The sequence below is a fragment of the Mixophyes fleayi genome, chromosome 9 (assembly GCF_038048845.1).
Source record: "Mixophyes fleayi isolate aMixFle1 chromosome 9, aMixFle1.hap1, whole genome shotgun sequence".
NCBI lineage: Eukaryota > Metazoa > Chordata > Amphibia > Anura > Limnodynastidae > Mixophyes > Mixophyes fleayi.
The window spans coordinates 120,263,162-120,279,894 of record NC_134410.1 but is presented as its reverse complement, the minus strand read 5'-3'; the positions used below and the strand labels follow the sequence as shown (position 1 = coordinate 120,279,894).

General features: G+C 44.6%; 1 protein-coding gene across 1 annotated transcript; it reads left to right on the top strand.

Annotated features, from left to right (window-relative positions):
- Window positions 1-364: 364 nt before the first annotated feature.
- On the top strand, window positions 365-11,314 carry LOC142101134 (coiled-coil domain-containing protein 180-like). Its single transcript, XM_075185356.1, has 6 exons — window positions 365-435; window positions 9,003-9,072; window positions 9,266-9,340; window positions 9,473-9,539; window positions 10,946-11,090; window positions 11,165-11,314. The coding sequence occupies exons 3-6, from the start codon at window positions 9,267-9,269 to the stop codon at window positions 11,281-11,283; spliced, it is 405 nt and encodes a 134-aa protein (XP_075041457.1). The 5' UTR covers window positions 365-435; window positions 9,003-9,072; window position 9,266; the 3' UTR covers window positions 11,284-11,314.
- Window positions 11,315-16,733: the final 5,419 nt, after the last annotated feature.

Sequence of the window (16,733 nt, the reverse complement as noted above, 5' to 3'; positions counted from 1 at the left end):
TATTGAGGTTAATAATAGCGTAGTGAAAATAAAGCCCAAAAACTTGATTTTTGAACTTTTTATGCTTTTTTAAAAAAAAATCCAAATCCAAAACCTTAAATCCGAACCAAAACCTTTCGGCAGGTGTTTTGCAAAACAAATCCGAACCCAAAACCTCAAGAAAATCTGAATACAAAACACAAAACACGAGACACCAAAAGTCGCTGGTGCACATCCCTAATTATAAGGGTGCATATGAACTCAAACACGTTCTTTGATGTTATGGAGGTATTGCTTTAGCTAATGGTAAAAGGCCTTAAACTTGCAATTAAAAAGTCAGCAACAGCCACAGTGAAATATGCAGATATTTATCACTTATTTACAGGATACAGCAGGCGAATGGGGCATCTCATCAAGAGCACGAAGTTGGAAAAGCAGAACAGACAACTGTGACAGGTACGAAGGATTTCCCTGTGGATCCACATTACACAGACCAGAGTGTCCCCTCCACACTGTATATTAGACAGACAGCAGAGAACTAAACTAATGTTACATATACTGTGTGTTACAGCTGTATGGTTTCTCCTCTATTCCCCTAATTACTGCATGACCTTAGACACCTTCTACGTAACTATGAATATTCATGAGTATTAATCAATATTAACCTTAACTGCACGACGGCTGACGCCCTCCCTTTTCCTGCTACCCACACCCTTTTCCTTGAAATAAAGGCATGAAATTTGTTTGGCGAAAAAGAGGTCACAGCTTTATTTTACAATCAATCTTTTGAAAGGTGGCAAAGAAAACAGCAGTGCCTCTATCAGCTCCAGCTATGATCAGACTGTCACCTCCACACGGCTGTATATTAGACAGACGGCTGACGTTCTCCCTCTCTCTGTCTTCCTTTGGGTGACACCGGGGACGTTGGGGTATAGAGTAAGGACAGGGCTACCTGGCACTTTAAACTTCTGTTAAACTAAGCCCTAGCTCCTCTCCCTCTATACCCCACATTCTGTCCAGCCTCAGTTTAGTTTAAGTGCCCGGCGAAAGGGCTGTGTCTGGGCTGCCCAGCAGCCCTCTTCTATTACTTTTATTATTTTATGGCAGAAATCTGCAGTATGCAATGCGCGGCAAGCGCTGTATTGAGGGGGGGCGGGGGATCGGAGGTGCTGTGAGAAGTGCCTCTGTTGCCAGCCTCCATCTCCCAACGTTTTCATACCCTCCTAGGAGCCGGGCACGGTCGCCGCAGGCTGTGTCCGTCCTCCTGATCTGACAGTCAGATAGACTGCAGACACTGCGTGAGGAAGGGTGGCAGAAGGTAAGTGAAACCCTCTCCCAGCACAATGCTGAGAGAGAGGGGTAGAAAATCGCAGTGTGTCCCTGAGCAGGCATTTTATGGAAAAAAAAAAAAAAGATTCTATTTTTCAGGAGACAGGGTCAGGCAAGGATCACTAACATAGTGAGCCCTGCTAGGCACTGGATTGGTTGAGGGTGTTGTCCTGTTGAATGTTACCAATTCAGTGCTGGGCCCTGGGGGAGCGCTGTCTCTTCTATAACACTTCCTCCATGGTGGTCTCTCACTATTTTGTGTGCAGACACCAGAATAAACAGCCATTTTATAGCTCCAGCTTCTCCCGTTTTCTGTCCTGAGTCCTAATAGAAAGGTTTGGTGGTTGCTATTTTCAAAGGTTTGTTATTTTTACTCTGTGGGGCTTTATTGGCTGTATTGCAGGCTCACTTTCTGTTCAGTTTTGTGGGCTGCTTGTTATTTATATTGTGTTTTGTTACACTGTTTATTACACTGTTTGGTTTGTGTTTTGTTCCATCTGTTAACATGTCAGAAGGGTAAAAAACCATGCGTGGTAAAGCTGGTGTTACATCGATGTTGAGTTTCACCTGGGCTGTCTGTCATGTCAAGCTACCATCAGGTCAGTCAGGCGCGCAGGCTCTGTGCGCAGCCTGTCGGTACTCAGAGAGCATACCGTGTAATACAGCAGCTGCTGCTTTACATACGGCAACACATGCCTGGGTTCTGTCTCTCTCCAATACAGTGGCTGAACTTGCTCAGTTGGTGCTGTCACAGGCTGTGGTCACTCCATCTTCTGATTCTGCTTGCACTGTAGCAACTGACATGGGTTCTAGTTCGCTAAGTCAAGGTTTGACTGTTTCTCCCTGGTGGAGTCTGTACGGCCTGCTTGGGTACAGGCAATTGCATCCTCTGTACAGGGTTTGGTTTAGGTTTCATCCTCTTAGAGAGGATGTTACAAACTGCGGCACCGTCTTCCTGACATAAGCGTAGGAGGATGATGCCACAACTTCAGGAAAATAAGCCAGATTTTGACTGTCGTTCCCAGAATGAAGGTAATTTAGCGGTGAATTCTGACATAGATGCTCCTTCAGTTGTGGAGGAGATTCATTTGGTTTGCCAGAGTGTGCTGGAATTAATACAAACTGTGTGTCAGGTACTTCACTTTCCTAAGTAAGAGGTTCCTCATGTTGCACAGGCTCCTCTTTTTGCACGGGAAAAAAAAAAAATATTTATTTTTCTTGGCTTCTTCCCTATTGGAAGATTTGTTGTCAGAGCCTTGGACTTCCCCAGATAGCAAGTTCCAAGTATTTCGGTGACTGCAGTCGGTTTATCCTTTTCCTCCTGAAGTTTTTGCTAAATGATAGACGCTTCCACGTCTGGATGTGCAGTTACAAGGTTAGCCAAGGTAACTACTATTCCTTTTCCTAGCATAGCCACTCTTAAGGATGGTACAGCCCATTAAGTTAAGGCCGTCCTTAAGTTCATTTTCTTGGCAGCATGTGCCTCCTTCAGGCCTGCTTTGGCATCTGTGTGGGTTAACAAAGCGGTAGAACGCTGGTCAAAACACCGTTTTCAAGGTTTGTTGGCAGGCAGGCCTTCCTCTGAACTGCTTCCATTAGTGGAGCAAATTCAGAGGGTGCTAGATTATTTACGAGAGGCAGCTACATACGCGGGACTGATTGGTGCATGTATTTCTGCCTCTGCAGTTTCAGCTCGTCGTATTCTCTGCCTTAAGTCCTGGAAGGCTGATGGCGAGTCTGAAAAGGTTCTTGAGACCATACCGTTTTCTCTTTTGTTTGGACCTCAGTTTGACTCCATTATCAGTCAAGCTACAGGTGGAAAGGGCACTTTTCTTCCAGTTAATTCTCCCAAACAAAGATAATCCAAATTCCAGTCCTTTCAGTCCTCAGGAAGGTTTCAGGGTTAATATTCCTCAGGCCAATCTTCTACAGGCCAGTCATCTGCCCCTAGGGGCGGTTTGCTGCGTGGGCGCCAGGCCTAGTCAGCTTGTTCAGGGATCAGTGATTGCAGTCTACCACCTATGTCAGGGCTTGGGTGTAGTGGATTAAGGATACAAGATCGATCTGCTCGGTCTTACTCCCAGACAGTTCTTTGCCATAGGGCTTCCCACTTGTCTACGAAAGCGTCTGGTTTTACGAGAAACTATTCTATCCCTCCTTTATTCCGGAGTGATGATTCCGGTTCCAGATTCTCAAAGAGGTTTGGGTTTTTATTACAAACTTTTTCTCGTACTAAAACTAAAGGGCTTATTCAGACCAATTCTGACTCTGAAACACCCACGTCACAGTGCCCAGGTTCAAGATTTTGAGCTCGGTCATTGACGGCATGGAGCAAGGAAAATTCATGGGGGTTCTAGACATCAAAAATGCCTATCTTCATGTACCTATCTAGAGGGGTCATCAGTCCCTTTTGAGGTTTGCGGTTCGGTCAGAGCACTAACAATTTCAGGATCTTCCCTTTGGTCTGGCCACGACCCCACGTATCTTCACAAAGATCATGCCGGTCGTGGCTGCTCTACTAAAGTCCAAGAGGATTACAATCATCCCTTGTCTGGACGATCTTCTTTTAATGACAGAGTCTCCAAAGGTGCTTTAGGCGACATATCCAAGTAGTAATCCAGCCTCTACAGTTTCACGGTTGGATTCTCAACTTCAAAAAGTCCAAGTTGCTCCCATCCCAGCAAATTATCTTTTTGAGTATTTTTATTTCACATCCGTCAAAACGGGTGTTCTTACCAACCAAGACAGGATTCTAGCCTTGTAGAACAGGGTAAGATCTTTGTTGGCGGCAAGGTAGCCTTCGGTACATTTTGCCATGAGCATCATGGTATCGACTTTCTATTCAGTCCAGTTTACTCAGTTTTATGCACGCCAGTCCCAGTTGGATCTTCTGTTGCAATGCAACAAATATCATCTGAATCTTGTGACCCAAGTATTTAATCTGTCTCCACAGACTAGTTAGTTGCTTCTTTGGTATACATAAACAGATTCTCGCCAGGGGACGCAATTTATCAATTTAAAATTGGATTTTGATCACAAAGGATGCCAGCCTTTGAGATTAGAGGCCGTCTGTCTTCATGATTGTTTTTGAAAGGTTTTTGTACTCAAAAGGAATCCAAGCTAGCAATCAATGTCTTAAATCTGCGAGCAGTCTTCATGCTCTTATAAGCGTGCAACACTTGCTGCAGGGAAGGCCAGTGAAGACTCAGTCAGACCATGCCACGTCAGTGGCATACCTCAATCATCAGAGTGGTACCAAAAGTCCCTTGACCATGCGGAAATTGTCCCTTCATCCTAAGGTGTTTCGTCATGTCGACATGGTGGCATCTAGGATGAACCACAAGGTTCTCCTCTTCTGCTCCTGTGCAAGAGATCCTATGGCTGTTGCAGTAAACGCCATGTCTGTCCCTTGGAGGTATTGCTTAGTGTACCTTTTTCCACCGGTAGCCATGCTCCCAAGAGTGTTAAGAAAGGTAAAGAGAGAGGGTGTTCCAGGCCCTCTGTGGATTGGCCACAGAGGGCCTGGTACACCGACGAGCTCGGACCTGGCGGTTGCCGCTACGCCCAGATCTATTAACTCAAGATCCCTTTTGTCATCTACGTTTACAGCGTCTAGCTTTAACGGTGTGACTGTTGAAGCTATAATCCTAAGCGCTAAGGTTTTTCCGAACTTGTGGTGCAAACCATGCTTTGTGCTCAGAAACCAGCCTCTGCAAAGATTTCTCATCGACTCTGGAAAACTTTTATTGACTGGTGTAAAAAGAAGGGATATTCTACTTCTTCTTTTTTCTTGGCCAGGTTACTTAGGTTCTTGCAGGATGGGTTGGATGCAGGTTTGCGCCTTAGTTCTCTTTAAGGTCAGGTGTCAGCTTTTTCTGTCTTCTTTCAATGAAAACTTGCTGTCAATCCTTATGTGCACACTTTCATTCAGGGTGTTCTCCATGTACAACCTCCATATGTCCTTCTGGTACCACCATGGGATTTGAATTTGGTGTTGAATGCTTTACAGCATCTGCCTTTTGAACCTTTTGCCCATTTCTACGGCACACACAGTTTTCAGAGCTTGCTGCTTTATCTTACAAGTCTCCTCTTCTTGTTTTTCATAAAAACAGGGCAGTTCTTCGAAACAGGACCTCTTTCTTTCCTATGGTTGTGTCATGTTTCTATCTAAATCAACACATTGTCATTCCGGACCTGAAGGATTTTATGTATTCAGTTTAACGATATTTCTATTGGTTTTCTCAATGTTGTCCGAGTCTTCCGAATTTATGTGCAGAGGTCTCAGAAGATGCGCAAGACTGACGATCTTTTGAGTCTCTATCATGCTCACAAAAGAGGCTGGCTAGCTTCTAAAGTAATTATTGCTAGGTGGATTATGCCTGTTATCCATTAAATCTTATAGTAGGGCTGGGGAGCCTCTTCCAGATAACCTAAGCGCGCACTCTACAGAGTCTGTATGTGCTTCGTGGGCGGCCCGCTATGGTGCTTCCAGAGAACAGCTGTGTAAAGTGGCCACGTGATAGTCTGTACACACATTCACTAACTTTAACAAGTTTAATGTGTTTCAAGTGTGCATCCAAGAATGCAAGTTTTAGAAGAAAGGTGTTTCGTGCCATTTCTTCTGAGTGTTCCCTCCCGTAGGGCAGCTTTGGGATGTCCCTGATGTCCCCCAAAGGAAGACAGAGAAAATGGGATTTTTATACTTGCGTAAAATCCGTTTCTCTTAGTCCATTGGGGGACACCGGGCGCCCACCCGTAACGCTCTAGTTTCTCTTCTTCTGTTTGACATGTAGTCTTGTTGTTAGGAGAATGTTGTTGTTTGGTAATTTTATTCTCTTTTCCTGTTTCTCTCTATCCCCGCTTCATGTGGGCTTGGTTAAACATAAACTGAGACTGGACAGGAGGTGGGGTATAGAGGGGGAGGAGATAGGGCTTAGTTAAACAGAAGTTTAAAGTGCCTAGTTCACCCTGTCCCTACTCTATACCCCAATGTCCCCGGTGTCCCCCAATGGACTAAGAGAAATGGATTTTACGTACGTATAAAAATCCCATTTTCCTGCTACCCACACGCTTTTCCTTGAAATAAAGACATGAAATTTGTTTGGCGAAAAAGAAGTTACAGCTTTATTTTACAATCAATCTTATGAAAGGTGACAAAGAAAACAGCAGTGCCTCTATCAGCTCCAGCTATAACTGTAATTATCATAACCAACAAGAGGGAGCGCTCAATGAAAAATCTCACCCCCTTCCCTTAACCCTGGCTTCTTATAAGAACCTCTATAAAGGTGGTATCAAGCATTTCATCCGCACTTTCAAAGGGGGGGTATCCCCATGGAGCCCACTTGCGCCCCCCATGGCCTCTGACTGCAGTGATTTCCAGCCTTGTTGTGTCTCGTCTGCAAATAAAACATGTTAACATACAAAACAACTTATAACCTATCTGTGGCGTATGTGGGAGGGAATTCTGAAAAACAATTCTACTCTACACTCCTGGATTTCCTTCATTTATCTTCCTGTAGTCGCCTCTGGCCGTCCCTACTACTGCTCCCTCCCTTCTTCTATTGGCTCCCTCCTAACTAGCTCCCCCTCTATCTCACACCTGATCTATCTAACCCATTCCCCTTTATCCCCCACCCCCACTTTCCTCTTTCTTAATTAGTGTAGAGCTGGCACAGCCATGGCGGTTATATTCCTTCGGTCCTAATCAGACCTCTGTCTTCTTACTATATAGCGCTACATATTACTTTGCTTTGCAAAGAATATTCAATCATCAGTCCCTGCCCCAGTGGAGCTTGCAATATATTTTCCCTACCACACAGACTCACACTCTAAGGTTAGTTTAGTCAGAAGCCATTTAACCTAACAGTATGTTTTTTGGCGTGTGGGAGGGGCATTCAGAGGAAACTCACGCCAACACAGAGAGTGCCCTGCGTGGACTCCATCCCATATTCAAGTAAATAAGTACATTGCAATTAGTCTTTTCCTTAGGCTATGGTATTAATGTTCTATTTTTCAAAAACGCATGACAGGTATGCACTTATACAGTATTTAGATGGTAAATGGTTTTATACATAGCCTCTGCTTCCATCTATTGTTCGGTTGTTGGCATTGCTGCATGAATTTTGTATAGAAAAATGTGCATTCTGACAAAGAGGAAACTGTTTGTCAGTTGTTTCACCTATACATATGCCTTTGAATTGTTACATGCATTAAAACCTGAGCCTGATTGGTAAAGGGTCAAGAGAAACATTTGTCCTGGCCCACCATTACAATTCCTACCAATCACTTCTCTGTAGACATAGCGTGATGATGTGAAATGCATTATTACATGTCCTCTAACCCCTGACATCACAGAGCTCCCCTCTGCATCTTCTGCAGCTGAAACCTCAGCTAGAATTTTACATGGTTCTATTCCATTAATTTAGAAATCACACAGATTAAAACTAGTTAGCATTGCCTCCAATATACAGAATAAGAGAAATTGTACTGTGCACTTGGCAAATACTGACACTCTTTCTGATTCGGAAAGTACCCCAAGCTTTAACCCTACACCTGAAATTATCCCAACCCAAGTATATGTGAGAATTATCTGTAAATGCAGCTCAAGCTTTGAAATCTAAGAGATTTTATTTCCCTTGCCAAATTTGTTAAATGTTATTTGATTTTGTGGAAAATATTTTTTGTCTTGTACTGGTCTCTTGAGAAAACTTGATACAATCATCATCAGCTATTTGTATAGCGCCACTAATTTCGCACCGCTGTACAGAGAACTCACTCACATCAGTCCCTGCCCCATTGGAGCTTACAGTCTAAATTCCCTACACACAAAAAGACTACAGTCAATTTTTATAGCAGCCAATTAACCTACCAGTATGTTTTTGGAATGTGGGAGGAAACTGGAGCACCCGGAGGAATCCCACGCAAACACAGGGAGAGCATACAAACTCCACACAGATAAGGCCATGTTCAGGAATGGAACTCATGACCCCAGTGTTGTGAAGCAGACGTGCTAACCACTATACAATGTACAATTTACTGTAATATAAAAGGGTCCTGTCACTGGGGTGTAGGGGAAGAAACAGAGCTCTGTCTAGCTTATATGATAATCACTTCCTATTCTGACTGGGCAGCTCTATGTCTCTCAACTGCCCGCTCCAGCATGGCAGTACTCACTACTGGTCTACAGCACAGGGAGAAGGGACATGTAGCACTAGAAAGACACAACTTTGCCCATCTTATATCACATAGTGTTACAGCTGGGCAGGGCTGTGTCCTTCCAGCAGTGCCTCCCCCTACACATCATTTTTGTCAGTGCTCCCTACTGGTCTACAGTGATTTGCAGGATGGGCGGTATTAGTGGAGAGACAGAGCACTGGTCAGTTCAGCAGTTAATATACTGAGTGCTCCTACTGACCTCTCTTAGGTGAACAATGAGGATGATTAGTGGTATTTTTATGGGGGGGTGTTTTTTTTGTAAAAGATTCAGTTAGTCATCGTTTTATAGTACATAACTATTACTAATCCTCTGTTATTTTGGTGGCAGGTCCTCTTTATGTAGTGTAATGTTCTGTGAGTAGGAGGAGGATACAGCTAGTTTACATGTATAAGTCCGTGCAATAAATCAGAGCTAATTGTATTTACTATGTATAAATGAAAATAAATGTTTTCATGTTCAATGTTCCCTTTTTTCACAGTTTCAGTATAAAATCAGAGTCTACCTATAGTACCACGTCCACCAACACAACCCAGTAGTGGAAATAAGCAGTAAGTTGGGACGACTGAAGGGCAAATGTTGAAAATATCAATATTTTTAAAAATTAAGGTTTCTTTATTAAACCTTCTATTTGTCCCTCGGCATTCCCCATGCAGTCGGGTTGTTTTATGGCCCGGTCAGTTAACGCTGGCTGCTTGTACATAAACCATCCCCAAGTCTCTGAAACACTCTGTTCTTTCTCAGCATGCGGAAGCTTGTGAAGCCCACCCGGTTGGATAAGAAATACCAGATTTTTGGGGAGAAGAAAGAAGAATCTGAGTAAGTTGTAACTATTAATTAATATTAATGCAGTGAGAAGCTTCTTATTGAGTTAACAAATACATTTTTTTAATCTGTTTTTGACTTACCGTGAACAAATTATATATATTTCTGTTCTTTCTATTTTTACAGTAATTTTAAAGTGATCCTGACTTCCATTCTCTGGGAGAGCAATGATAACTTGCTGTATTTGGCTGAGGTACCTGCACACATCTGCACATGAACCAGATATCTGGACCGCACATCACTAGACATATGTTCACTGGCTCCCTTATGTACCTGATTCTGTTTACCCTCCCTTAGGATGTAAGCTCGTATGAGCAGGGCCCATCTTCCCTCCAGTCTCCATACCTGTTCTTCCGCTCCGTCTCTACTGTATCTGCCTGCCTGGAGTTTCTGAAGTGCTGGTACTTTGTGTTTATTGTTCTGTACTGTCTTACCCGGTATAGTCTACTGTTTGTGCCGTGTACGGCGCTGCGGAAACCTTGTGGCGCCTTACAAATAAACGATAATAATAATAATAATAATAATATGTTACCTTGTCGTGTTCCATTTCCCACCTTTTGTCCTTTTTACATGTCTGCATGACGTTAGCCATCTTCTGGGCAGCTATGAATATTCATGAATCGGACGGATGTGTGTATGCTTGACCTCAGCTATCCCTTCCTCTACATTGCTCTCAGTCATCCGCCACTTCCCTCCCTCTTTCTACCCTTCAAGTTGTAGGCTGCCAGCCATCAAGTGTCACCCATCCCTGACATTAAATAAATATCACCGATATTTAATAAATAGGCCTCCTTCACCCCAACTAGCCTGATCATTATATTATTAGCCCCCACATTTATTACAGAAAGTTGACATTACATTATTAGCACCTACAATATATGAATAGTTCTTATCAACCCCAAATTACACTAATAGCTCCACATTTAATAAAACGAGACACCATATTAAACTAATAGCCCCCACCAGCTGCCACATTACATAAACAGTCCACATATTAGTGCTAATTGTAGGTATATTGGTGTAAAGGAACTGCCTAATTATATATAAACAGAAGTATATTCCCTTACCCCCACACCGTATAACAGAAGTGTTATACGGTGTGGGGGTAAGGGAAAGTAGGCTGGAGACCCCAATTTTCACAACTATTATCCAACACTCACTATTGAAGGGCTTTGGTAGGTAGACAACTAGCATAGGGGTATGTGACTGGCAATCTTATTTATTGGTACAATGCTCTGCTATCATCTCTTGATGCTAGTGAATATAATGTAAATCTGTACAATTGTGCTCATATACATACCTGTAATTAGTGATACATGGGTCTGGGGGCAGGAATCAGGGAGTTTCTCACTTCTGTAATCTGTTTTGCCCTGTAAACATTATATTGCACCATGCAGTTTGCGTGTAAACGGTTTAAATGTAAATACGGCACTGGAATTTTGTAAACATTGTCTGATTGTTTGCATATATCCTTTTCTCTATTTGAGTTGCAGACAATACAGAGACATACAGTAAGTTTTTGCTACAGTTTACAAAGGACCACACGGTACTATTTGAATAAACGTTAAGTCTATTTTTCATATAAATCTTGTGGTATAGGAATTCTATAAAAAGAAGGAGCGTTGTCCCATTGGACGCCCGGACTTACTCCAGGAAACGTTTGAGGATTGTGCCGACATGTTAGTGCTCAAACTTCAGTCGTACAAGGAACAGGCTTTGGAGTATTACAACAATTGCTTGTTGGGTAAGGTGCCCCTCGGGTGCTATCACGTTTATACCAAACACATGTTACCCTGACATTTACATGTCAATCTACAGAGCTCCGGGAGCAGCTGGAGCAGGTGGAGGTGCTGGTGCGAGAGGTTCCACCACATCTGATAGAGACCCAGAGACAGGGACGCTTGGAGGCCATGCAAACCAACATCCAACAAGCTTGAGAGCTCTTCACAAAGGACCTTGACAAGTGGGGAAAAAGCCCTTCGTTGTTTGACATCAGGAGTTCTATATAAGATAAATGTGAGTTAAACAAGCAGCTTTGGGAGGAGAAGGGAAATGTCTAAATTCATGATAGGATGAGGGTGAGGCAACCATGATAGTAGCCCATGTTTAGCGGTGATGCTTTCACCTGTGCAAGACGTGCGCTTGTCAGCTCCACAGAGGAGCGCAGATCAGTGATGAGTAACAGGCCAGGGAGAAGCTGTAGAGATAAGTGTGAGGATACTGTAGATGTAAGTGAGCCTCGGAACTGGAGCAATGTCAACATTTAATAGATTATCTTAACATGTTTCATATATTAGTACTATAAGATATATCTGTGTAGTGAAGATATAATCAGTGCTTAACAGGAATTTTGACATATATGTGATCTATTGCACATCACTTAATACCCACACAAGTAGATGGCTGAGCTGGGGCTATTCCAGTAGGGATCTCCTTCTCAACAACCAGTCACAACGCACGTTTTAGGGACCACGTACGGTGATGTCAGACTAATTGCCAAACATCACTTGTGTCACAGGATGTGTTGCCTCCACCAGGAGGAGCTGCTATAAGGATGGAACACAAGAGCTGCACTGATGGACCTGTCTTCTGTCTTCCAGGAGGAGTTGAGGAACCTGCTGAGACCCAGCCTGGGACACCCTGATAATGCTCAGGTTCTAGAGAACATCTGCCAGCAGGAAGAGAGGAGGCAGAGGGAGGAGACGGAGGGGATAGATCGTAACGCCAGACACTTACAGGTAGCAAACGACAGGTAGGGAACTAGGTCACCTCAAATATCTCACTCACCCTGAAGGTTTATTCTTACTTTACAAACCAGGACGTAGGTTATTTCCAGCAAGCGACTGATTATTTACATACATATATAATTTACAATTATCAGAATTAGCTTACTTGGCCCATGTAAATCCATCCATAGCCCCCACTACAGTGAAGCCCATTGTGGACGGAGTATTGTGAATTTAGATTACTTTATCCACGTTTTTTTGGGGGGGGTTTTTATGAAGCATATCCCTTAAATTAGACTATATAGGTTATGCTGTAAGTTCTGTATATAGCAAGTGATTATTTAAGATCTTAAATATGCCATTTAATTAACAATTGTAATAAAAATGTAAATAACGCCGGTCACATTGACAGGACTGTGTCTCGGAGAGTATCCGGTGTTTCACCGCGTCACTGGCGTCCCTCACCGAGAACATGCTGCTGAAACTGGATGAGGTCCTCACCATGGATGACGTCTTACCCGTCAGTAGGTGGCAGTGATGCATCAGTATGGCGGACAGTGATACCAAGTGTGGGCTGATTATGACTTCCATGGGGGAACCAGCAGCAGTGGGATCCTCCTTTTATAATGATTAGCAGCTCCCAGATTACCCAGAGGGGAGGAGGCAAAATATGGCACGGCCCCCTATTAGAGATTACCGACCCTACTTTAAAAAGAACTGGGAGTAAATGTATCGAGGTGCGATTTTGCAAATCCAGAGATTTTCTCGGGAGAGTTGAAACTAGCAGATGTATGAAGCTGAGATTTCATATAAAATCGCCAGAGTTGTGTTTCTTGTCAGAGGTGCTATTTCCAAAATCGATAGAGATCAAACTCCCAACTGTTTGCCACTCTAGCTATACAAGTCTCAAATGTATGAAGCTGCGATTAAGGAAACTCTCCTGAGTTTGCTTTAAGAATTGCTACATACAACACGCTGCATTCTAGCAGCGTGATTAGTAAACACATCACTGTTACACTGTCTGACTATACAGCCGGAGGTCCGGCAGCTGTCAAAAGTGTTAAAATTAGATAAAAGTTACAAAAAAAAAAAGCATGGGGTCCCCCCCACCAGTGCACTATTAACCCTAGTGCTGCCACCCTACTGCTGGTTATGTGAAAATCAGGGAAATATTTTGCGTGGGGTCCCCCTGATTTTCACTTAACCAGCACTTGGCAAACTAGTCAGGGTGGGTGGCACTATAGCAGGGGGACACGCGGCAGAGGTCCCCATGCCATAATGACAACCAACCCCAGGCTGTTCAGCGCTGGGCTGGATTCCCTAGGGAGTGGGACCGCCGAAACAAATGAGCGGGACCCCCCTCTAGGGACAACAAGTCCATTGCTGAAAGCACTAGGGCTCTTCCTACACCCCTGGGCGGTGGATGTAGGGTACTAACGGTGATATAAATGTACACAAAAAAAACACGCCATTTTGTTTTGTGAATCTACAAGTTCCAGCCAGCCAGGGTGCCATAAACAGTGTGGGCATGCTGATGCTTGTTGTGTGAAAACAAGGTATTAATATCACCTCAACCTGTCTGCACCTTGTTTCTCGCAAACTGCGGACTATAAAAACATATACTTTTTCTAGCCCTCTGGTTCCCCATATTTCTCAGTCATATTTAGACTTGTACATTCTATTTTGAAAGTAGCTAAAAGGTCTGCCAGCTTGTATTGTTATCTTGCAGACTAGTCCATTGTTTCAGTCTAGGCAAAAGGATCATTGTCCACCAGTGCTGTATGAATGTACATCACACCAGGGTGTCTCTTGTCTTTGTTTAGCTGTGATCTCTATGTTTAACTACAGAGGACTGCATTGTGTATTTAAATGTAAATGTGTCTGGATTGTGATCTCTCCTGTTTAAATAAACTCTGCTGTATAGCAACAGAATAATACCTGTCCCTAATTAAATCAGGAATGACTCATCTGCTACCCCGTTGTCTGTATGTTTACCTGTGAAAAGGTAAACACAGAAATGGACCAATCAGGCAGGTCCTGGAATTGCTGATGAGGTCATTTTTGGGCTTAAAAGAGAGCTCTAGAGGATAGAAAATTGGCATTTACTTCCAAGTGATAGCTGAAGTCAGGCTGGCTTTGAGATATAGATCTCTGCCCCTGACAGGAAAGGGACAGTCGGTCCCTGGAGTACTGCCGTTGCCCTGATCTAGCTCTCCAGGTCTTGGGGAGCTGTGTGTCCACCGAAAGCGGAGTGACAGTGACTTAGGGCCACTACCTTTGCTGGTAGTCTTAAAGGAAAGAGGGGAGAAGCTTGGATTGATAGACAGCAGTCCCTGAAAGTGACAAGGATACTGGTGAGGTGTTTTCATTATACCCTGTATGTTGTCTGTGCCAGACTGTAGTGTTATTCGTTGCAAGTTATTATTTAAATATGTTTATTGCTGTTTTGTGCTACCATTTTGTTAAATAAACTTATTTATATTATTTTGGATATTTGCATGGGTGATTTTGAACCTTGGATAGGTACCGGGTAGGCCAGTTGTGCGGCGCAGAAGGTTATGTTAAACCCGGTATCCTCACATTTGGTTGGCCACCCAGTCCCGGGCTGGCGAGCCGGGTAGAGCTGCAGGGGATCACACACGAGGTGTGGTCCAGGGCTCTGCGAATATCCGAAGCACCAACCCTGCACACTACAGTCTGTGGCATAGTTGCTTGGGTACCAGTAACCAGTAGTTTGGAGCTGCAAAAAGATCCAATAGCAACTGGGGTACTGGCTCAGGGTCGGTGCGTTCACCCTTTGAGAAGTACAGAATAGTGGGCCGTGTCTCACAAGGAGGATCACAGACAGATGAACTCGGAATTAGGCTAGGATTACGGTACACCTAGATGCAAGATAAGTGTGGCACTTGGGTGCAATCCAGGGCGAGAAAAGTACTGGCACGGTGAGGGTGCGAATGCCTACTGGCAGTACTGAGTATGGGACTGTATGCCAAGGTAAAAGACACAGTGGTAACGGTGATTTATCTAGGTGCAGGCTCAGGGCCATCTTAACAAAATTATGGGCCCCCGGGCAAAGCAGTGCACTGGGGCCCCTAGATATAGATATAGATATAGATATAGATATATAGATGTACAGTATACAGATACAGATATAGATATATAGAGATAGAGAGATGTACTTGCTCAGTGACCCTTGTAGGTTTTTTTTGCAGGTTATTTTCTTTTGCAGGATTATTTATTCTCATTAAGAGCCGTGCCTATGATGCCCCCTTGCCCGTGGGGCCCCCGGGCAGCTGCCCATCGTGCCCAATGGAAAAGATGGCCCTGTGCAGGCTTGGCTAGGGTTAGTAAACCCCGCAAGTCGGAGTGAGGAGAGTGATCCTGTATGTAAAGGACAGAGTAAAGTGCCGGCCAGGTGTTCATCAGGGAGTAACAGTGGACCCTGGGAACTACCAAGTATTACCTGAGTGAGAAGACCGGGAGCGCACAGCGAAGTGGCCCTGGCAGGGAGAGCAGGACAGAACCCCGCCGTGGAGCACCCAACACAGGGGCTCTAAGGAGGCACAAGTGAAGGCTATTGTACCCGTTGGAGTAGGGTCCGCATGCCCTCTCAGAGGTACTAAATGAAGTGAGAGCAGGACAGAACCCTGCCGCAAATATTGTTCAAGGCCCAGAAGCTCTTGGAGCAGATTGCAAGTAGAGTGGGTCCCAGCCCCACAGCATGTAGGATGGGCCCCAACCCCACAGCAAGTAGAGTGGGTCCCAGCCCCACAGAGTACGCTGCAGTGGGTTGTAGCCCAACTGCAAGTAGAGTGGGTCCCAGCCCCACAGCAAGTAGGGTGGATCCCAACCCCACAACAAGTAGAGTGGGTCCCAGCCTCACAGAGTACTCTGCAGTTGGTCCCAGCCCCACAGAAAGTAGGGTGGGGGACCCCCACAGCAAGTAGAGTGGGTCCCAGCCCCACAGAGTACGGAGCAGTGGGTCATAGCCAAATGGCGAGTAGAGTGGGTCCCAGCCCCACAGCAAGTAGTTTGGGTATCAGTCCCACCATAAAGATGGCCCTGAAGAAGGGAACAGAGAGCCATCGCAGTAACAGCACAAGGACAAGCATATATGGAGGCACCCCATTATATCTCCAGGACCCAGAGCTGCCGCTGTCCCTCAGAGATTAATGGGTCTCTTCGTCCTGAGAGCGCCTCTACATTGTCTGAAATGAAGTCAGCAACTGGACTGGAGTTCACAAGCAGGAAAAGTTGGGAATTCTGTTTGACACATGGTGAAATTGCCTGAGTGGAAGAAGGCGCTGGAGTGGACAGCCCATAAGATGTTACAAATGGGCTAAGAGATTCGAGCGCTTAGTTCAGAGGTTCCAGGTCAACAGGGAGAGGAGGCTGACCTCGACCAGGTGGATGATAGGAAGCGATACCTGCTATCCCTTCTCTTCTCACTGGGGGAAGGTCACAGCAAAATGCTCAGTGAGCAGCCTGAGCTGTGTTACAACTGGCCATTTGCGGGTTCGGAGGATGAGGAATTGATAAGTGAATTCCAACCACCAGCTGCCTTAAATGTTACACTGGGGGAGGCAAGCATCGAACAGGTGAATCCCAGGTTACACAGACTGCAAACCCGCCCGTCCAAGGGAGAAGGACACAGAGTGGAC

What these genes read in the sequence shown, in the direction of transcription:
- LOC142101134 (XM_075185356.1), top strand. Translation starts at nt 9,267, where the DNA reads ATGCGGAAGCTTGTGAAGCCCACCCGGTTGGATAAGAAATACCAGATT. An exon ending in GAGAAGAAAGAAGAATCTGA is followed by an intron (nt 9,341 to 9,472) that starts GTAAGTTGTAAC and finishes CTATTTTTACAG; the next exon opens with TAATTTTAAAGTGATCCTGA. An exon ending in ACTTGCTGTATTTGGCTGAG is followed by an intron (nt 9,540 to 10,945) that starts GTACCTGCACAC and finishes CTTGTGGTATAG; the next exon opens with GAATTCTATAAAAAGAAGGA.